The sequence below is a fragment of the Drosophila rhopaloa genome, unplaced genomic scaffold (assembly GCF_018152115.1).
Source record: "Drosophila rhopaloa isolate 14029-0021.01 unplaced genomic scaffold, ASM1815211v1 contig_167, whole genome shotgun sequence".
Taxonomy (NCBI): Eukaryota; Metazoa; Arthropoda; class Insecta; order Diptera; family Drosophilidae; genus Drosophila; species Drosophila rhopaloa.
In genome coordinates this window covers 9,689,729-9,710,807 of record NW_025335047.1, presented here as the reverse complement: position 1 = coordinate 9,710,807, position 21,079 = coordinate 9,689,729, and the positions used below count along the sequence as shown (strand labels likewise).

General features: G+C 43.4%; 1 protein-coding gene across 1 annotated transcript; it reads left to right on the top strand.

Moving 5' to 3' along the window:
- Positions 1-4,744: 4,744 nt before the first annotated feature.
- On the top strand, positions 4,745-19,236 carry LOC108044715 (myb-like protein I). Its single transcript, XM_017123815.2, has 5 exons — positions 4,745-5,421; positions 14,819-14,912; positions 14,980-16,102; positions 16,176-16,385; positions 16,812-19,236. The coding sequence occupies exons 1-5, from the start codon at positions 5,355-5,357 to the stop codon at positions 18,210-18,212; spliced, it is 2,895 nt and encodes a 964-aa protein (XP_016979304.1). The 5' UTR covers positions 4,745-5,354; the 3' UTR covers positions 18,213-19,236.
- The last annotated feature ends 1,843 nt before the right edge of the window (positions 19,237-21,079 follow it).

Genomic DNA, 21,079 nt, shown 5'->3' with positions numbered 1-21,079 from the left:
AGAGAGATCAGAAAATAGAAACGGACCTTAGAAGGACCGACGCAAGACAATTGGCATCCGCGACAGGGACTGGGAGGATGAGGATGAGGATGGGGATCGAGATGGGGATGGGGATGGGAATGGGACATCTCAACGGGCACGCAGCGAGGCAAAACCGAAATAGACGGGCCAAGCAGAGCGACACCTATAAATCAACATCAAGGTTGATCGAGATCTTCGCGCGCGGCGCTCGAGGAAGCTGCCTTTGCTGCATTTAAATTAGCGGCGCCGATGCAGCCCCGAAGTTGCGAAATCACCGTGCCCACCATTTATCAGAGCAATTAACCATAGCCAGCCAGACCGACGGAGAATGCATCTTCGCTCGGTATTTTTGGTTTTCTCAATTGACTTGTATTTATCCTTTTATGTAGATTTCATTATTTTTTAGTTCTTTCTATTTACATTTTTATTGCTTGGCTGCATGTATATTCGAATGTGGTATAGCTAAAAATAATCCCTGATAGTTCGGAAGTGAATAAGTGGCATTCCCAAAGTTTTTTATTCGGTAATTGCTTTGCTTGTCATCGGATGTTGAGCAAGAGGTTAGTGGCTATGGGGAGAATAGTAGACATTTCAATTATTACCTTTGGATTTTTCATTTAATGATTATATAATTTAGTTTATAACTCAGCAATTGTCTGGACTTTTTGAATTTAAAACTAATGCCTTACCACAACGAATGTTTTGAGTATACAAAATAATAATAATAATAAGGGTATAAGCAAATAAACTTTTGTTTTACTACATTAATTACAATGGTACTCTTCCATTTGTTTAAAACAAATTATGATAAATTTTTGGTAAAAATGGTTATTTTAACCAATTTAGGCCCTTGACTAAGATGCAAGTTTTCGGTGCGCTCCTTTCTTGTAATTTTAGCCAACAAATGTTTTCTAGGTTTTAATGCCAATCATTGTTCTTTTAACCTAATCTATTACTCCCTCACATTTATTAAAAAATAGCATTTTAATACGAAGTTTTATACTAGGGTTATTAACAGATATACATAAAATTGCCTGTTTTGACATAACTAGTTTTTTATGTTCAAAAACTATCGTTCATTTTAATTTTTACGTTGGTTGACCTAATTGGAACAAAGAGGCTTCGATCAGAGATTTGATAATTATTTGTCTTGAACTTCATAAAATAAAATATTGTTTTGTTGGCAATAAAACATAAATCCTTAACAATATTTTTATTTTAAAAGGCATTTTAATTTTGTTGCTATGTATGAATTTATGTTATTAGTGGAGACAAGAACCATTTAACGGGTAACAAAGAAAAAAGCATACTTTTCGGCTGCCAACAAAGTTAGTACCGCAACTGACCACAGCGAATTTATAGGTGGCGCTGATAAGTTTCACAAAATGTTTTAATTGTGTTGACCAGTTTTAAATGTTTAAGTGATATTTTATTTTATAAAATTGCTGGATAGAAAGGTATTTTTAATCTTTCATCAAAAAAATATTGAAATACTTTGGCACCCAAAAGCTCGGCAGAGCCCGTTTCCGCTGGCAGCAAGTCGGTGAAAGAGCGCAAAGCGAAAGCCAAGCGAAAGAAACGTGCTCCCTGGCCAAAACGAAAGACTTAAGACCCGAACTTGAAGCAGCAGCAGAAGTAGAAGCAGAATAAAAAAAAGCAAAACCAAGCCGAGCTCGAAAAAGAAAGTGCAAGTGGACGCGGATGCTTAAGTATTCCGTCAGCGGAGTCGGGTTTATTTTGTTATTTCGCTTTACACTTTTTGTTCTTCGCGCCTGTGTTGGTTTCACGGGCAGAGCGCACCGCTGGAGACCAAGACAAAGACCGAGACCCAGACCCAGACCCACAGCCACAGCCACTCCACCACCACAGTCACCAGCACCAGCGCCATCACCATCACCATTACCACCACAGGCAAAGTTTTAAAGGCAAAACCTGAGCCACGAGCGCGTTGGCGATGACGACGCCGACTGAGGCTGCGACTGCGCAGTGACTGCGCTGCTTGACCCACTTTTGTGGCCATACAATCAGAATGTTTCATGTTTCGATTTTATTATTTTATTTTCTGTTTCTCTTTTCGTGTATCTTTTCGATTTGCTGGTCAGCTATAAGTGTGTGTAAAGTTACTTTTTCTTTTCTTGCGGCTTTGCTGCTCTCATTGTTCATGCTGCTGGCCGTTGTAGGCCTATGCGAGATACGTGTATAGATACGAGAACCATTTATTTCGTGGCATGACTTTCGAAAAATTGTTTTATATTTCACTCGCCTGTTGCTGTGCGGGAGAAAAATCCACTACAGATATTACTTTCAGATTTTTTTTTATACTTCTTACTCATTAAAGAAGTAACGGAAAATCAATCTGGATTGACAATTACAGGAACGCACCATCTGCTTAACCATGGCTGTCGGATTTTCGACTGCATGTTGCTGTTGCTTCTGATGTTGCTGCTGCTGCTGTTGGTGTTGCTGTTGGTGTTGCTGTTGCTGCTGCGTTGCTGCCGGCAGCATGACATAAACTTTCGATTGTCTGCCCGTCACATAACTGTTACTCGTCTTGTGCCTCAGTTTCCCCACATTTCCATTTCCATCTCCTTCTTCTCGTTCTTTGGGCCATTTCATCGCTACCACATCAATTTGGACTTTGGGCTTAAATGGGTAATTGGGTCAGGCCCCGCTGGCCGCTTTCGGGAAATGCTTTTCAAACTCATTTCACTTAAAATTCTTTGGCTTATATTTAGTCTCCGCACTGCCGAGCTGTTAGTCATGCGGCAGCTGGCTCTTGTTCTTTACGAGACTTTATGAAATTCAGAAATCTCTCCTCTCCTCGGATTTTACCACTTTCATGGCTTATTCTTTTCGTTGGCTGACTTTTTGTGGCTGGGCGCTTAATGCGTTTGGCATCGTTTTCGGCTTCTTCGCTGGTTCTGCCTCGCCCTCTGCACAGCTTCTTCTTTTGCCGTCTTGTTAATAATTTTATGTTAATTATTAAAAAGTGAAAATACGATTTTGGCTTTTGGGGTCTCGGCTTTTGGCTGCATTAATCATTTGGCCGCGATACATCTTTTCTCGTTTCTTTTTCCCCAGCAGTGCAAACGGTTCTGGCCCGGCCGAGATTTATATAACGAACCTGCCATCCAATTAAATCCATTAGCTCTCCTATTGACGAAGCTCATCGTTTGGCAATAAAATGCGTTTTCGTTTTCAGCAGAAACAAAATATTCCGTTGCTCATTAGCATGTAAATATAAATTCGGGCCTATCAGTTGGTCGAAAGTCGTAGGTTTGCGACTCATGATTGAGCACTGCATGACTAAACGGATCTGAATCCCTTTTCCCTGTGGAATATTGAACACTCACAGTGCCCGCAATGGAGAGATGATTTACATCTCTATAATATAGCGTCTATATGTAACAGTCGGTGGCTTTATCAGGCAACTTTCACCCGGCTGGGCGATGGTAAAAGAATCGATCAATCGGCAACGGTGTGAACTGGCATGCATAGAGTTCTGCTTTTACAAGTTTACAACATTGAAATTCTCGCCGACAATTTATCAAGCTTGGGAAAATCTCGAAAGAAAGAAAAAGCTGACAAACGGCGAGTAAATAGAGGCCTACTACTGTGCGGGCAGGGGGGCCAAAAGGCAATTCAATCCAACTACAATGGGCAGCGGGATGGGGACTGCTGGTGCTGCAGACATCTTCTACATTAGAAAGTTTTCTACAACTACCAGGAAAGCATCGAGCGTAAGACAAAAGAAACAGTTGTAAGTGCAGAGAGCCCGAGCCCCCTAAAAGCACCCAAAACCCCGAGCAAGCTACTCCGAATGGAGCCTGCTGAAGGCAGAGCTTGCAACGCTCAGTGCGCACGGCTTAAAGACCAGTGGAAACACCAGCAACAATGAGAAATGCAGCGGTGAAAGATTTCCAAATGCAACTAGCCGCCGTTGCTGCAGCCAAGCAGCCAAGATGGTCCAAGTTAATTTCTACCCGGCTCGCTGGGTGCTGCTCTCCACATTATTTCTCCGCTGGCAATTAAACTATAATTAAGAATCTAATGGAGTTTCACTCTCCTTGTGCGTAATTAGCCGTGCGGTTTATGCAAAGAAAAGTAAAAACGTCGGCAACAATGGAAAAGCAAGCGGAATAAGATTGCCAGCGAAACCGGGGGCCAAAAATGTGCGACAAGAAGAAAAAAGTTTAAATTATATAATTATAAAAAAATCTTGACAAAAATAGACGAAAGTTGTAATTTGCAGTGGCGGGCAAGAAAGAGGAGAGGGAAAAGCTGAGCACTGCCAACCCGAAGCGGGCTCAGAAGGCAGCGATGAAAGTTAAAGTTATAAAAGCAGTTTGGGAACGCACTGGAATCGAAACGATGGTAAGCCGTAAATAATTAATCGTCGTCGTCTTTCTTCGTCTGTGTGCGAGAGTGGGCACCCAAGGCGAAACTCTTACTCGGAGCACATGGCAAACAAACTGCGGACCAAAACAAAAGACTTCAACGAAGAACCAAACTTGAACGGTGGACCCTGCGCTGGTGTGAGTGCGCCAATACGTATACGTATAGCGGAGAGAAAGAAATGGTAAAAGCACTCCTGAGCCGAAGAACCAACGGCTGAGCTTCCACTTGTTCAGTGTGTGAGTGCGGCAAGCGAAAGCGTCGCTGCCGCCGAGAAACGAAATGGAATGGCATGAAATTTCTTAGCGATCTTTGAGGATAAGCGCTGGTTTCACTGCGCGCTGCCGCACAGACGTCTACCGCGTTTCGAGGCAGACGTTACGTTCCAACGTTCGGCGCGCAAGAATCGCCAGCCAGCCCGTAGAAAGTCGCGCCTGCGCAGAAACCACAAATAAAAAAAAAAAAACAGATAGAAAAAAAAAAGAGAAATAAAAACAAGATCATAACAAAAGTGTGGAAAACCGAGTGCAGCAAATATCCAGCCCACAGCATCATGCTGCCCAAGTGCAATCAAAATGTTGTCTTCTTTTGACTCTGCGGTTGGAATTTGAGTTTCTCCCCCCTTCCGTTTTTCGAAGACCACGAATCCGTTTTTATTAACTGCCTTGTGTTCTCTGCATATCAAAACGCAAAAGTGAAAGTGAATTTTCGGTGTTTCGGTGCGTGAGTGCCTCTTGAATGACAAATATTGATATGGTACAATGAAAACCAGGCAATTCCAGCCAACCAAATAAGCATCGAGAGAAACTATAAAAGAAATACATTTATTTTTGTGCCCATTGGATTACGGAAAGTTGGCGACCAGCTCAAGGATACCCTGTGGTATTGGAATACACCCAGCACACAGCGCTATTATCAACAGACTATTCTATTTGGATATGGCTGCCAACGAGATTATGACACCCACAGTCAATGCGAATTGTCAATACTCGACCAGATATTGTTGTAAGTTTGGCTTGAACTTGACGCACCTACTAACCAGGAGTTGGGATATGAAGTCGATCTTTCCAAATACTATCTACTATTTGAAAGTTCGACTGTACTATACTACATACTATCTTCTATGAAGAAAAGCTTCTTGTAACCCTTTCTTTTAAGTCTCATCCTCCACATTTCCAACTCCTCTGCCTACTAACCAATCATGTTCTAGCAATTAGAGTTGACTTAACTCCAATCGCCCCCACAAAAGGGGTTTTGGTTCCCATTCCTCCATCGAAGTGCAGAATGCCTAGCGAAAGCAACAAACAAACAAGCCGTGCATTCGGGCAACCTGCGCAGCAAGAAAGAAATTTTCAAAACAAAAAGCAAAAGCTGCTTTTTTATAGAAAGTTTCCCCAGGAAGGGGCCCCAAGTTGCTGGAGTTGCAGCCAGTTTGGAGTCGCCCAGACCAGCACTGTGCGATGTGTTGCCGTCGTCGAGCATCGGCGGCGACTAGCAGTCGTTGTCGTTGCTTCTGCTTCTACAGTATCTGTATCTTCGCGACTGGCGATACATCTGTATCTGTATCTCTGGCCGTCTCTGTCTTTTGGCCTGGCTTTAGCTTTGGCTTTGGCTTTGGCTTGGCAGCTCGCTTCTGCCGCTGCTACGACACGAATATTAATAGGTGAAAGTTGTTGCTTCGTTTCTTCGTTTTTCTTTCTCGTTGACGCCGCAGTCGCAGTCGCAGTTGCTGCCTCTGCCTCTGCCGACGTCGCTGCCACTTCTACTGCCGCAAAAAAAAAAAAACAAAAAACAAAGATCCCTTTTCGGGTGCAGAATTTATGTTTCCTTAGAGTCGTCCAGTAATTTCTCTGCACTGCTAGTGAAGTCAGTCTGTTGGCCAATAATAGTAAAGATTACCTGCAAAGAAAATAAAGTACCGAGTTCAAATCCACTGGCATAGCAAAGAATTTTACATTTCTTTAAGGTTGATATTATTTTATTGTAATATTTTAAACTAACATTTGCAAATGTCTATTCTTGTGAGATACTCATATCAAAATCTACAAATTAATTACCATATCATATTACAAATTTCTTTCACTGTGGGTGAATGTTTCTGGTTGGCTTTGGAGTCCTGTCATAAATTGACCCACTTTTTGGCACATTTCATTGCCATGCAAATGGATTTGATCGCAGAAACCAGAAATGAATATCCCTACTGCTAGCGCAGCCTTCAAGCTTGTTTACCATTACCATTACCAACCCATTCCCATACCCAATCCCAGTTGCTTGCTGTCGTTTTGGCATTTTCATTTCCATTATAATTAAGCGCTTACATAACCCAGGTTTGTTTACAAACTCGGCTGGGCAGGTTCGCGTTTCGAGTTCAATGTCCCAGCGTTGGGTCCGCGGATTGCAACAGTTCCTGCGCGACGCGTGTGGATCTCTCTCGAAGCGTATACGCAATATTGCTGGCTTCTGCTCTAGGGCCAGCTCGATTTCAGTTTCGATTTCTGCTCTGCACACACATATATTTATTTATGAATAGTTAGTTTCATAAATATTTATTATGGCTGGCTCTCTGGCACGCGCAATTATCGGGAATGACGCATCGGATTTTCTGTTGGCCAAAAATCGATGCCAAAACACTGGTGCTTGAAGTACATAACAAGAAAATAGTTTAAATGCTGGCGTTGGCGAGCAAAGTGTTGGAGTGGAATTGGAATTGGAATTGGGCAGAGCGGAGTGGATTGGAGTGGAGGTTGCCCAATAATGCCGTTAGATGATAAACCGCTACAAATTATTTTACCCACAGACATACATCAATTTCTTTAGTGTTATTTCTTCGATTTTTGTTTCTATTTTTTCTGTTTTCTATTTTCGTTTCGTATGATATTATGCAATGCGCCAGCTTGTATCTTGTATCTTGTCATTCGTCTCGAAGCTTGACGAAAGTCACAGATGCGATGGGTAGCATAAGATCACAAGATCGGCAGATGATCAGATCGGCCCAATGCCATATCTTGAAAGTGAAAACACGGTGGCCTCAGTGCCCAATGCTATAAAAATAAATGGCTTTCTACTCTGAACCTGCGTGAATTTCTCACATTTTTCTGCCCTGTCTAGTTTGCTTCCTAGTCCGACACGTAGCCGCCGTTATGCAATTGCTTATTAATTCTTTTATAATGCTTGCGTTGTGGGTTAGTGCTGTTTTTCGGCCGCCGTTTAATTGGCCATCCGACGTGTTGGCAGAAGTGCTGCTGGAAGCCAGGAAACGCTTCAGATGTGCGAGCATTTGAATGCGAGTAGCTGGAGGCGGATTGTCTTTATGCAATCTGGGGAAAAGACTCTTGGCTCGGTCGCTTGGCAACCAGAAAAAAACCAAACTGCCCAGGGGCTCGCAAACCGAAAGCCAATGATCGATGGTACACAAAATGTAGATACATTTCTCCGCCGGAGTTGCAATTAATTTGAAATTACCTGTGGAAACGGCCCATGATAGAATCGCGCCCGCCGCAGACATTATTGTTCGCCAAAAAGAAAAGATATATAAATGAACCATTTGTATTTCGCACGAACACAAGACTGGCAAAAAAAAGGCAGTGAAAGAAATGCTTAATTTTATTTTTACATCCTCCATTCATCTGGTGTTTCGCACCGCATCTTGCCTTTCTTTCTTGCACTCGCCGTCGGACTACCGCAATAGTTGGGGCCCTCTCTTTCGCTCCTGGTTGCATATTTTGATTAGAACTTTCACTTTAGGTCCGCTTCAATTGGGGCCTCTTTTGTATCGTTTTTCTTTTTGGCTGGAATTGAATAATAGGTGGCGAGGAAGAGGTGACCCAGAAATGATGGTGAAGATGCCGAGATGTCCAATCAGTGCTGATGAGTAATAGTGTTCCGACACAAAGTGGGCTGTCTTGGGCACTCAATAGAAAGTTACCAAACTAAATTCGCAGCGCCACTAAGGCACAACCACAAGTCATCACATTTGGAGTGGATAATTGCAAGTGAGGGCGCAGAAATGATCAAGAAACTGCGTATAGCAAATAAATCATAGGGAAAAAAAAAACATTTTGGCTATCGTGTGGGGAAGGTTAAGTTTTTATGTAAGATGCCACAATTTAATTTGATTTTTATTTTCTTGGCTGGCTGGCGGACAAGACATCTTGAGGTTCGCCAAACATCTCAACACAATAGTTTTAATAAATGATTTGTTGTTTGAATATTATTCGGGTTTTTTTTTTCGCAGCCGCTTTGAAGCTTTGTTTCAATATCTGCCCTGATGTATCGGCAGCACGTAATGCCATGCGTATATACGTATACTATGTGTGCCACATGTAGGTGTGTATGTTGGCTCTTACCGCTATTTACATTAACATTAGAGCTTTAGGTTTACGGCTCTGTGGCTGTTGCTCGTTTTTTTGTTTTTCTTTATGCTGCCGCCGCTTCTGACAGCGCAAAGTGAAAGTTTTTCGACTGTTACTGGAGCCAACTGAAGCTAAGCCGACGAATCGTGCGAACGCACCGAAATCAGGTGGCTATATCTGTCCACAGCGATTGGCCAGCCTCGATAAGAATATTAATGCGAGGGACTGAAATCAAAAGTGATTTTCTCGGTGACACATTTGCCTTGCAGTCTGGCGACGGCTTCTCGCTTTCAAATATAATGCCCGACTCATTAGCCAGGCGTTAAATCATAGCGGCAATTACTTGGAAAACGCAAGCATGCTAATGGTAAATGTTTGCAGTTAGCCTCGCCACACAGACTCTGCCAGAAATCGCTCAGCCGCCGTGTTGCACTTTCGAAAAATAAGAGACTCGATAGAAAATATGCAGCAGCACTCCAAGTGCATGACAAACAGCGCAATTGGGAGAGGCGGAGAGAAAAATCTTTTGTAAAAGTTCATAAACCTTCTCGCAAACAATGAGATTACAACGACTACAAAGGCGAATTTTGGCTTCTGCAAATGCTGGCTGGCTGGCTGGCTGACTTGCTGGATGGCAGCTGGAAAAGCAGCGAACTGCATACATGAAAAGTTAAACAAAATTTTCCCAAAAGCAACGGCAGAGAAATGCACAAAGCGGGCGCATAAAAAATATTTTTCCTAAATTACTTCTGACGATGTCGAGGATAATGATAATTGCCACGATGATCGTAATGCCGATGATGATGTTGCTGGTCATGATTATATGTAGTGCGGAATTTCCACAGTTGGTTAGCGTACATTCAACTGCAAAATGGAAAAGCAGAAAGCACAAAGAGAAAAGCCCGCTGGCGATAGATAGAAAATTCCCCGCAACAAGTTGCCTCGCTTGGTTCCACGACTCCGTCAGTTTCGGTTTATATCATCCGAGGCTTTCCCGCTTTTCCAGCCTATTAGCAACTGCGACTCTCGTCTGTCGTCTTTCGTCTTTCGCCTTTGTTTGGCTTTGACTTTCTTCTAGGTTTTCGCTGGAAAAATCATAACAAACAAGAGTGTTTCTTTTACCGTTCGCCCGGTTGTTACTGCTATCTCCAGACTCATTTGTGCATCATTTGGGAGAAAGTAAAAGCCAAGAATTAAATGCCACTAGCCGTTGGCTGGAGCTGAAGCTAAAGCTGTAGCTGTAGCTGTAGCAGGAGCCTGGTCGATGACTTACACGGTAAGTGTGGCCACAACCGCCTGGCACACGGGGCGTATGCGCATTATAGCCGCTGGTCGCTGCTCGCTGGCGTGCGGAGAAAACACCGAAAGAAATGCAGCGGCAGAAGAAAAGCGAACCGAAACTGCATCTGATGGAAAGCCACATGATGGTCGGCTGCAATTTCATCGCAATCGGATTCAAATTCGGAGTCTGGTTACCATGGCTTTTGCCCAAGTTGAGACCCATACGAATTCTTGCATTCGTTTGGTCATTGCAATCGAATCGAAGTGGTATGCCATTTTCAAGTGGCGGCAAGGTGCAGCACTTTGAAGTTCAGGGTGAACTTTGCAAAGAATCAGCGAAAGGAAAAATATATTTATAATTTAAGTAAGGAGGAAATGCAAATGAAAGACATTTATTTGGTTTCACAAATTTTTATAAAGCATTTATAGGCTTTTCGATATTGTTTTGAAATTTTATGTCAAGCAGTATTGGAACACCATCGGTTCACTCTATTGTCCATTCTTATTGGTCTTTGGAATTGTAAATTAGAGGTATTCCGGAGCTATTAAGAATCGTACTCTGTCAATCCAGCTTCCATCAATCAATGTCGCACAACAGACCTTATCTTTGCCCAATCTGGCGTAGAGTGCCATTCCATTAATCCAATCCAATCTAGTTCTATTCTCCGGCCTCTGCGATCTTCCTATCACTTTCAGTACGGCTATCGGGAGTAGGGCACGTCAAATGCTTCATTAATTCCCGCTTGCAGTCGGGTCGATGGAAAATAGAAAGAAATACGTACACAAATCCAAATCCTGACCCAATTAGAAATTCTCACGCAAAGAGGAGACTGAAAGCGAAGAAACTGTGGACACACAGAGGCCAAGAAGTAGAAAAAAAAAAAACGAAACGAAACGTCACGGTTAACAATTCCACGTTTAATCAAACAAACAAAGAATTAAGCAAGAAGAAAACTTGCCATCGCCTTCACATTTCTGCCTGTGTGTGTGGCAGAGTGGCTGTTGGTGAAAGAAAAAGAAAAGTGCAGGAAGCCAAATAAGCGTGGCAAAAAGAAAGCAAGCGAAACGAAACGAACGCGGCTCAGCACAATGGAACCGGCCCAAAAGAAGCTTACCAACTATCTGGCGAACAACACTGGCAGCCATTCTAAGTAGCCATAGTCCGTGGCAATAAAAATTCGAATTCGAAGTAGCAGCCAATTATAAAGGCAACGTGATTGGACCCCCAAAACATGCCCGAAAACGAAAGAATCATAAAGATACCAGAAAGAAATGAAAAGACCCAAGAGTCATACAAAACATGCACAGAAAGAAACGCCAATGTTTTCCTAGTTTAATTCTTTTTATTGTATTGGCAGTATATCAAAAAATTAAGAAACATTTGATTTGCATACCAGATTTGCTAAATAATGACATTTAGTCACTTTTTTCAATATAAAGATAATAATCAAATTACTATCAAATTACTTAACTTCTTAATTACAATGAAATATTTATTCATTTGGAAATTTTATATTTCATAATGAGGTCTAAAATGATATTATTTTTTCTGTGTTTTATGGCTAAAACTTCTTTAGTTATACTGCAATAAAATTATCTTAAGTATTGTTGACATTCTAAAAATTATCTTAAATATTAGATGGTCTTTATTAAATATAATCTTAAAAAGTATTCCTAACCTTTGTTAAATATTTATATTGAAGGGCTTAACATTATATTAACTAGCCTGTGCCCATATAATAGTACTGTTCTTGTAATCGAAAATCTAGATATTATAACATTAATTCTAAAGTGATCTTGTGGCATTCTATTTTCGCTGTGTATCATGCTTATGAGATACGATGGGCCTGCATTTCCGAGCTTTAGAACCGGTCCTCGACCCACGAAAGTGCTCCAAACGGAAGTGAAGCTCGGCCAGCATAGCGATGGTGATGGAGAGAGGCAGATAAAGAACCGTCATCGGGGCGAGAAGACTCGGCCTGAAGACTCGACTTCGGCTTATGGCTTCGTCCCAAAATATAGGCCAAAAGAGAAACTAACGGTAAACGTTGTTTCTTCGGCTGCTTCGGCAAGCGAATTGGATTGTCTGCGCAAGAAGCGACCGCAGCATCAGTTTCAGCATCCGAGGATTTGGGTTACATAAAAGGGCGCAAACGGAAAGTAGAAACCGTAAGAAGCGAGAAGTGAGAAGTGAGCCCAAAGGCCCCATAAAGTGGCCAAACACCAATACATTCAAGCACTCAAGCACTACTCTCACACGTACGCACACATACGATCAACGCATAAAACTTGTTGCGAAGAAAGTGAAACTTTTGTGAGCCAGAGCTGTCTTCTGTTTTCTGTCCCCTGCCCCTTGGCCCCTGTCCCTGCCTCTCCACCTCCCCCTCCCCCGAGAAACCCCCTGGATATACGAGTATCCATACGATCCATTGTGAGCGGTCTGCGAAAGGGGATCGTGGAACTTGAGCGTGTCACGATCAAGCGCGTAGAGCAACGCAGAAGGTTGAGGTTGTTTTCGCAAGCTGACGCTGCCTGCGAATTTTTTTTTATTTCGACTTGTTATGTTTACTTATTTGGCTGGCCCCAACAATTTTTGTCCGTATTTCTCTCGCCTCTGACGCAGAGATTTCTTAACGAGCGATCTTTTGGGTTGGGCTAGGTTATAAATGCTGTTTGTGCTGTTCGCTGCTCGCCAAACCATTAAACGAATCGAATGGGGGCTTGGGAATTGCTCAACCATCAGCAGACTGATGTCGATCTAATACCCTTGCCTTGACACAGAGCAGGCCGGTGAGTAATAGAGTTTCACAAAGCCAGACCCCGGGAGACCCAAAATTAGAAAGTTCACCAATGCATTGCCTGGGCATTCTTGCCATCGAATCAAAGGAAAAACCAAATAATTTTCGATTACACATGGACAAAAATATATGTTAAACTGTTAACAATATGAATTTGAAATTTACCAAATTTATGATTTAGAAAGGAAATTTTTTTTATTTAAAATCAATAAAAACTCAAAAGTAACTTGTAAAAGCGAGTTTTAAAATATAACAAATGAATAAAATTTATAACATAACATTTGCAAAAGGCAAACATTTTTCCAAAAATATTAAATTATTGCATATGAAAGTTTGTTGAGAATGAGTTGTGATCTTGCGGAGTGCCTGTTATTTTTTCCGGTGTATTCTGCAGAATCCAGTGACCAAACTTTACTCAAGTTGCTCCCAGCCAAATCAAAGCAGCCGCCGAGTGAGCTTTTTCTTAGATCCGGCTTCGACTGCTCGACGCTGCATCGGCAAACAATTTTCTCTCGGGGAAAAACACGTTGAAAGCCCAGCAAGGCTGAAAAACTGAAAAGCGGCGCTTGTGCGACTTCTTGGACGCAGTGCAGCCACAAAACAAGAAACCAACCGCAGCCAAAGTCAAGAAACGTTGGGTGAGAAATACCAAGAGCCGAAAGCCAAGAAACGAAAGACGAAAGCCGACAGCAGACAGCCAAAGCCAAAGCCGAAAACTTGGCCCGAAGGGGCCAGTGGAAAAAGTGAACGAGTAGAAATTACGGTAAATAAATAAAGAAAGACGGCCAAGAGAAATAAGCGAACGCAAACGCGAACGTCGTCGTCATGAGCGAAAGTGAAATCTGCTAATGAATTCTTCAACGTTGAATAGTTTTCAGTCATTATGGACAACGTACAGCCGTTGTATGTGGCGTATACTTGATGGGTACTCGAGTGTGTGTGCCTGAGAGCCATGTAACCGGGCAGAGGCAGCCATTCCTCCACTCCAGCGATCACTTGGCGGACCTGCGCATCTGCAGCTGGAAACGGAGATGGGAATGGCTGTGCAGAGAGAAAAATTGCATGATCAATTTTAATTAAATATTATATATTTTTGTATTATTTTGGACCAGAATACCAGGATATTCAAAAATATATCAAAAATCAATTGTATATAACTACAACAAATTTAACCATATCCGTGGAAATCAGTAAGATTTTAATCTGAGTTTTAGTTGACATAGATAAACACTCTAGATCCCAGACATTATTCCACTTTTGGTAAAGTAAAAATTAAAATTCGTTTGTTCCGATTTAAGCTCAAAATTGCTAAAAATAAATATAAAATTTTATGATATCTACAGGCCTCGAATATTCCGTCACATTTATACTGTCATAATTGTTCGAATTGAAACAATTTCTGATGCCTAAAAGATTATACATAAGATGTAAATATATTTTTGGCAAAACTTGCCTTTACTAAATAGATAGATATCGAGCATTTTATTTCTCTGTGTGGCAGCCAAAAGTTACTGCCGCGATTTTGGCTCTAACTTGGGATGCAGCTTGGATGATTTGGCTCTGGTCTGCGGGCTCAGCGGGTAAAAGTTGCTAGATTCGTTATAGCAATTAACCACAAGGCACACAGTCGTAAATGGCCGAGCAGGCATCGATGCCGATCCGCTGCCAGATGATTGCAGTGATTACCCGATTCCGACTGCAAGTCCGACTCCCGACTCGGGTTCATTGAAACCTGGTGCAGTTTTCTATAATTCGCCACTGCTGCCGCCGTTATGGCCAGAGGTCTTTATCGATGGAGCGCGGCTTAAACTTGAATTGCATTTGGCAGGTGGAAAGTGGCTGCCAGCCCGAGCAATGCCCCTCGATTTGTCTCCCTAATTGCAATGCGCCAATCCATCACCGATTCTTGCTTAATGCCCTAGTCGAATCCATACTGATTTGTATTGTTTCCCTCTTTTTTTTTACTTGCAGGGGAGGCGGAAAAAGTCAAATCTTTGATCAGATTGCGGGCGGAACTATCGCCTCTGTTCACGGGCAAGCGAAATGCCTCCAAATATGCCTGGGCGTAAGTAGCAATGCGATCAGCAGAGCCATTGCATAACATTCAATAACTCTCGATTTCTAATCCCTAGCGTGGTGGAGCGGGAACTCAATGTGCCGCTGCCGCTGTCGAAGATCATCAAGAAGTGGAACAATCTGCTGCAGGAGTACAAGGCCATCAAGATGTCCGAGGAGCCCAAGCGGCGAGAATGGCCCTTCTTCACCCTGATGGACGTGTACTTCAGCGACCAGGTGAACGATCCCTCGCTGCGTCTCTTCTCGTCCACGAAGACCCTGAAGGAGACCCTGGATGACAGCGTGTTCGAGGACGATCCAATCATAGCCTCGGCCATTGCGGCGGCCACCAGTGGAGCCTACATGGACATTGACGAGCTGATCCGGCGGCAGAAGGAGCGGGCCGCCCTGGCCGCCGAGCGGAAGTTGGCCGCCGCCGCCAGCGGAGCCAGCGGCGACTACAAGTTCGAGCTGAAGCCCATGCTCTCGAACAGCAAGTTCAACAGCAACAGCGACATGGCCAAGCTGTCCAAGAGCGTCGACGATCTCTCCATGCAGCAGTACAAGCTGAAGCAGGAGCTGATGCGCCAGCGGGAGCAGGAGCAGCAGGAGAACATGGTCAAGATCAAGCAGCATGCGCGCCAGCAGCAACAGCAGCAGCAGCAGCAACATCAGCAGCAGCAGCAACACCACCAGGCCCAGCAGCAGCGATTCCTGGGCCACCAGCCGGCCCTATCGCCGCATCCACACCGCCTGTCGTCCTCGTCGACGCCGCCGGCTTTGCAGCACGCCCTGCAGCAGCAGCAGCAGCACATGTTGCAGCAGCAACACCTGCAGCAACAGCTGCAACAGCAGCAGCAGCAACACCAGCAGCAGCAGCAGCACCTGCAGCACCACCAGCTCGCACATCCCCACCAGCCGCCCACTCCGCGCCCCAGTTCGCCGCCCACCACGGCGCAGCAGATCCATATCACGGCCACCCAGCACCAGGCCGCCCAGCAGCAGCTCCACCAGCAGCAGCAGCAGCCCCACAAGCAACAGCAATCCTACACAGATCCCAACACCATCGACCAGTACCTGCTGTCGTGGAACAACTTCCATGGGAACATGTGCCGCGGCTTCCACTCCCTGCAGAAGGACGAGAAGATGGTGGATGTGACCATCGCCGCCGGCGGAAAGATATTCAAGGCCCACAAACTGGTAAACTAGCGGCTCAGCGCCCGGAACTCCCACACTCATGCCCCACATCCTTCTTTGCTCTTTGTCGTTGCAGGTCTTGTCCGTCTGCAGTCCCTACTTCCAGCAGATCTTCCTGGAGAACCCATCGAGTCACCCCATCCTGCTGATGGCCGACGTGGAGGCCAGTCACATGGCCGGCCTGCTGGACTTCATGTACAGTGGCCAGGTGAACGTCAAGTACGAGGATCTGCCCGTCTTCCTGAAGGTCGCCGAGGCCATGAAAATCAAGGGGCTGCACACAGAGGTGGGTCTTTGTAGTTTAATAGAATAGAATAGAATAGAAAGGGATACAAAAGGAAGGGGGATTAATTGCAATTAAATTTAAACCTTGTGGAGTTCAAAAGTAGTAATTCTGGGAAGATATACAATTTAAAAATAAATGGAGCTACAACTTTTCCATATTTAAAACTGAAGAAACTAAATTCACAAACATTTTATTGGTACAGAAGAGAAGGTCGAAAACACAGTTTATCAAAGCTATGAAGGTCATCATTTAGACAAAAATTTAAAATAGTTTAGACAACAGTTTTGACTTGAATGTTTTAAAACTGGTTTTCTACCTAAATTGTAAAATTTGCAAAAATGGGGAGAGATTTGTAACTTTAAATTTATTACCAAAAGTTGTGTGAATATTTTTTCTGAGTGCTATCATTGACTCTCACTTTCGCAGAAGAACCTGGACAGCGATGCCAGCGACATCAGTTCGCCGCACGAGAGCGACGGCACCGAGTGCCGTTACGAGCGCGGCACGCACAGTGTGAACATCACGAGCGGACATGCCGCCGGCTACGGCGGAGTACCGCCCCCGCAGCAACCGTCCCCGTCGCCCTCGCTCAACAACGGACCCAACCGCTGCCCCACGCCCCTCTCCAGTGGAGGCGGTGGCTCCGGCGGCAATCCCAACTACGCCGGCTTCCGGGAGCACATCAAGTCGAAGGCCACGCTGGCCGAGACCTTTATGAAGAATCTCAATAGGAACAACAACAACAACAACAGCAGCAGCAACAACAACTACAATCACTTGGGCGGCAGCAATGGCAGTCTGAATCTGACGGAGGCGGAGAGCAACTCCTTTGCGATCCTGCAGGCGAACAGCAAGAAGATGCTGGACTCGGCCAGGAAACAGCACAAGTATCTGGCCAAGCGCAAGATCCTGATGCACTACAACACCGAACTGGGTGGCGAGAAGCGGCTGAAGGAGATGGACCGGGATCGGTATCCGAGTGCCGAGCAGCATGATGACGCCTTGAACAACAACCATAGCCACGCCCAGGACAACATTATGGAGCCGATTATCACGACAATTGTGCCACAGACGCCGCCACCATCCACGCACAACAACAACTTCAAGATCCGCCTGGTGGAGAGCCATCACCTGACCAACAACAGCCAGAATCAGAATCAGAACCAGAGCAACAACAACAGCAACAGTAGTCCGCATTCGGGAAGCAACAATTGCCACAATGACAACGATGAGGAGGCACTGAATCTGGTGCAGATTCCCAATGCCAACGGGAGCAGGGCAAGGGAACAGACCCCCGCCCCTGCCACGCCCACGCCCGACATCCAGCTGATCAAGCGGGAGGTGGAGCAGGATTCGCCGCCGGCAGAGAGTGTCCACAATAAAAATGGACACGACGAGGAGCTGGCTGCGGCAGGATATGATCGCAAGTATGACGATAATAACAACAACCGCGGATTGGACATGGAAACGGACTCGAACAACAACAACAGCAAGCCGGGAACGGACAACAATGGGATAGCACTGGCGCTGGGCAAGCACAAGTTGCTGAGTGCGATCAATAGGAGTCTGGAGCAGGAGCAGGACCAGGATCAGCAGGACCAGGAGGCGGATCATGGCGGCAACAATTGCAGCAGCGACGACAACAACAACAATCACAGCCAACACCTGGACCTGAGCACCATCAAGAACATAGCCACGGCGGAGATCCTGTGCGGATTGAAGAGCAAGGTGCTCAAACTGGAGGAGGAGCAGCGCGAGCGGGAGCGGGAAAGGGAGCGGGAACGGGAAGCCTGCCGCAGCCACAGCGAGATCAAGAATGCCGAGTGATCCCCCAAATCCCTGGTGGGTGCAACCCACACTGCCCAGACAATTATGCATTTGATTTAACTTAACGTAGAGAGGGAGCGTATCTATGTTTGCTAATTATAGTTATTTATTATACCACTTAATATCGTTAATGTAATTGTAATGACCTGACCCCACATGAACATTGGTTAGTTTGGTAGGCCTAGCATTCTCCCAGCACACCATTTAGAATCCCTAGCATCTAAGACTCACCACGAATCATTAACGTATCGTATCGTATCGCATCGCATCGCTGATCAAATTACAAATTTAATATTAGCACTTTGGAAATTGGCCCTGTTGCAATACGAGTTAAGACAATGTTAAAAATATTGATATCGTTTAATTATGTATGTGTAGAGCAGTATGTTATAGAATAATACGCCCCAGCCGCACTTTCGATTTTCAGCGAACGCTAACCGTTCTTACATTATTTATACATACGCATATCGTACTACGAATGTATCTCAACACGAATCACGCCTGCATATAAACACCACCCTCCCCCCCCACATACATACATTGCACCATATACCCACGAGTATAGTAATGACATCGGCCCCGTTCAGACCATGTAACACTGGAACGGGCCACCTACAAAGGATCAAAAAGAAAGGAACAATATATGTATCTCGTTTTTAGTTTTAACTTGCCAGACCTTTTGAATGAGCACTCAGACAAGTCGGTTGCATGCGATCGTATTTAACTCGGCGCGCGTAACTTTCACCCTGAAGCGGTTCCGGATCTTGTTAATTGTTGTACATGCCCGTGTGCCTGGAACCCAGCCCCGAAACACACGACATCCATCCACTGAGAAGGTATCGATCGATTTGGGACCACGATCGCTCAACTGCAGACCAACCAGAACCAACAATGCACAGTGTAACTCGTACAATATTTATTCAACTTCTTTACATTTTAAAAAAATTGTGTAATGTTTTTGCTGTTGAACATTTTTTTATTGTAAAAGAATTAACGAATGAATAAAGAACCCAACACATTCAAACGCTTTTTTATAATTTCAGTCAAAAGTTTTATCAATTTCAGAAATACTGCTTTAGTTTCATAAAAACCGGACGACTGTTTCATATGGCTGCCATAGGAACAATCTGTAAATAAAATTATTTTCGAAATCGGATGTATGTAAGAAAAGTTATGGGCTGAGAAGTGCAGGTTTTAGGACACTTTTCTGCAAAGCCATTTTTCGAAAATTTGGAAAGGGGTACCACCATTAAAATAACGAAATATCGACCACAAAATTCAAACCAAGATTTAAACGCAGATTTTTAGAGAATTTAACCATAATCATTTAGAAATATGCCACTTTGAAATCGGATGTCTGTAAAAAGGGTGAAAAAGTTAGGACACTTTTCTACAAAGCCATTTTCGAAAATTTGGAAAGGGTAACACCATTAAAATAACGAAAAACGGCCCCAAAATTTAAAAAATTTAAACGCAGATTTTATAAAAATTAAACCACAATCATTTAGAAGTATGCCACTTTGAAATCGGATGTCTGTAAGAAAAGTTATGGGCTGAGAAGTACAGGTTTTAGGACACTTTTCTACAAAGCCATTTTTCGAAAATTTGGAAAGGGGTAACACCATTAAAATAACGAAAAATCGGCCCCAAAATTTAAACCAAGATTTAAACGCAGATTTTTAGAGAATTTAACTACAATCATTTAGAAATATGCCACTTTGAAATCGGATGTCTGTAAGAAAAGTTATGGGCTGAGAAGTGCAGGTTTTAGGACACTTTTCTGCAAAGCCATTTTTCGAAAATTTGGAAAGAGGTACCACCATTAAAATAAGGAAAAATCGACCCCAAAATTCAAAACAAGATTTAAACGCAGATTTTTAGAGAATTCAACCACAATCATTTAGAAATATGCCACTTTGAAATCGGATGTCTGTAAGAAAAGTTATGGGCTGAGAAGTGCAGGTTTTAGGACACTTTTCTACAAAGCCATTTTTTCGAAAATTTGGAAAGGGGTACCACCATTAAAATAACGAAAAATCGACCCCAAAATTCAAACCAAGATTTAAACGCAGATTTTTAGAGAATTAAACCACAATCATTTAGAAGTATGCCACTTTGAAATCGGATGTCTGTAAGAAAAGTTATGGGCTGAGAAGTGCAGGTTTTAGGACACTTTTCTACAAAGCCATTTTTTCGAAAATTTGGAAAGGGGTACCACCATTAAAATAACGAAAAATCGACCCAAAAATTCAAACCAAGATTTAAACGCAGATTTTTAGAGAATTAAACCACAATCATTTAGAAGTATGCCACTTTGAAATCGGATGTCTGTAAGAAAAGTTATGGGCTGAGAAGTGCAGGTTTTAGGACACTTTTCTGCAATGCCATTTTTCGAAAATTTGGAAAGGGGTAACCCCATTAAAAAAACGAAAAATCGACCCCAAAATTAAAACCAAGATTTAAACGCAGATTTTAGAGAATTAAACCACAATCATTTAGAAGTATGCCACTTTGAAATCGGATGTATGTAAGAAAAGTTATGGGCTGAGAAGTGCAGGTTTTAGGACACTTTTCTGCAATGCCATTTTTCGAAAATTTGGAAAGGGGTAACACCATTAAAATAACGAAAAATCGACCCCAAAATTCAAACCAAGATTTAAACGCAGATTTTTAGAGAATTTAACCACAATCATTTAGAAGTATGCCACTTTGAAATCGGATGTATATAAGAAAAGTTATGAGCTTAAACGTAAAAGGGATAACATTACACAAATTACGAAAACGACCAAAAAATAAAAATTTTCGAAAAATAGCTTCGCAGAAAAGTTGACCAAAAATGCATGTGTGTTATTCAACCATCTGAACTT

Coding starts and splice junctions, on each gene's coding strand:
- LOC108044715 (XM_017123815.2), top strand. CDS start 5,355: ATGGCTGCCAACGAGATTATGACACCCACAGTCAATGCGAATTGTCAA. Junction 14,913..14,979: donor GCCTCCAAATATGCCTGGGC/GTAAGTAGCAAT, acceptor TCTAATCCCTAG/CGTGGTGGAGCGGGAACTCA. Junction 16,103..16,175: donor TATTCAAGGCCCACAAACTG/GTAAACTAGCGG, acceptor TTGTCGTTGCAG/GTCTTGTCCGTCTGCAGTCC.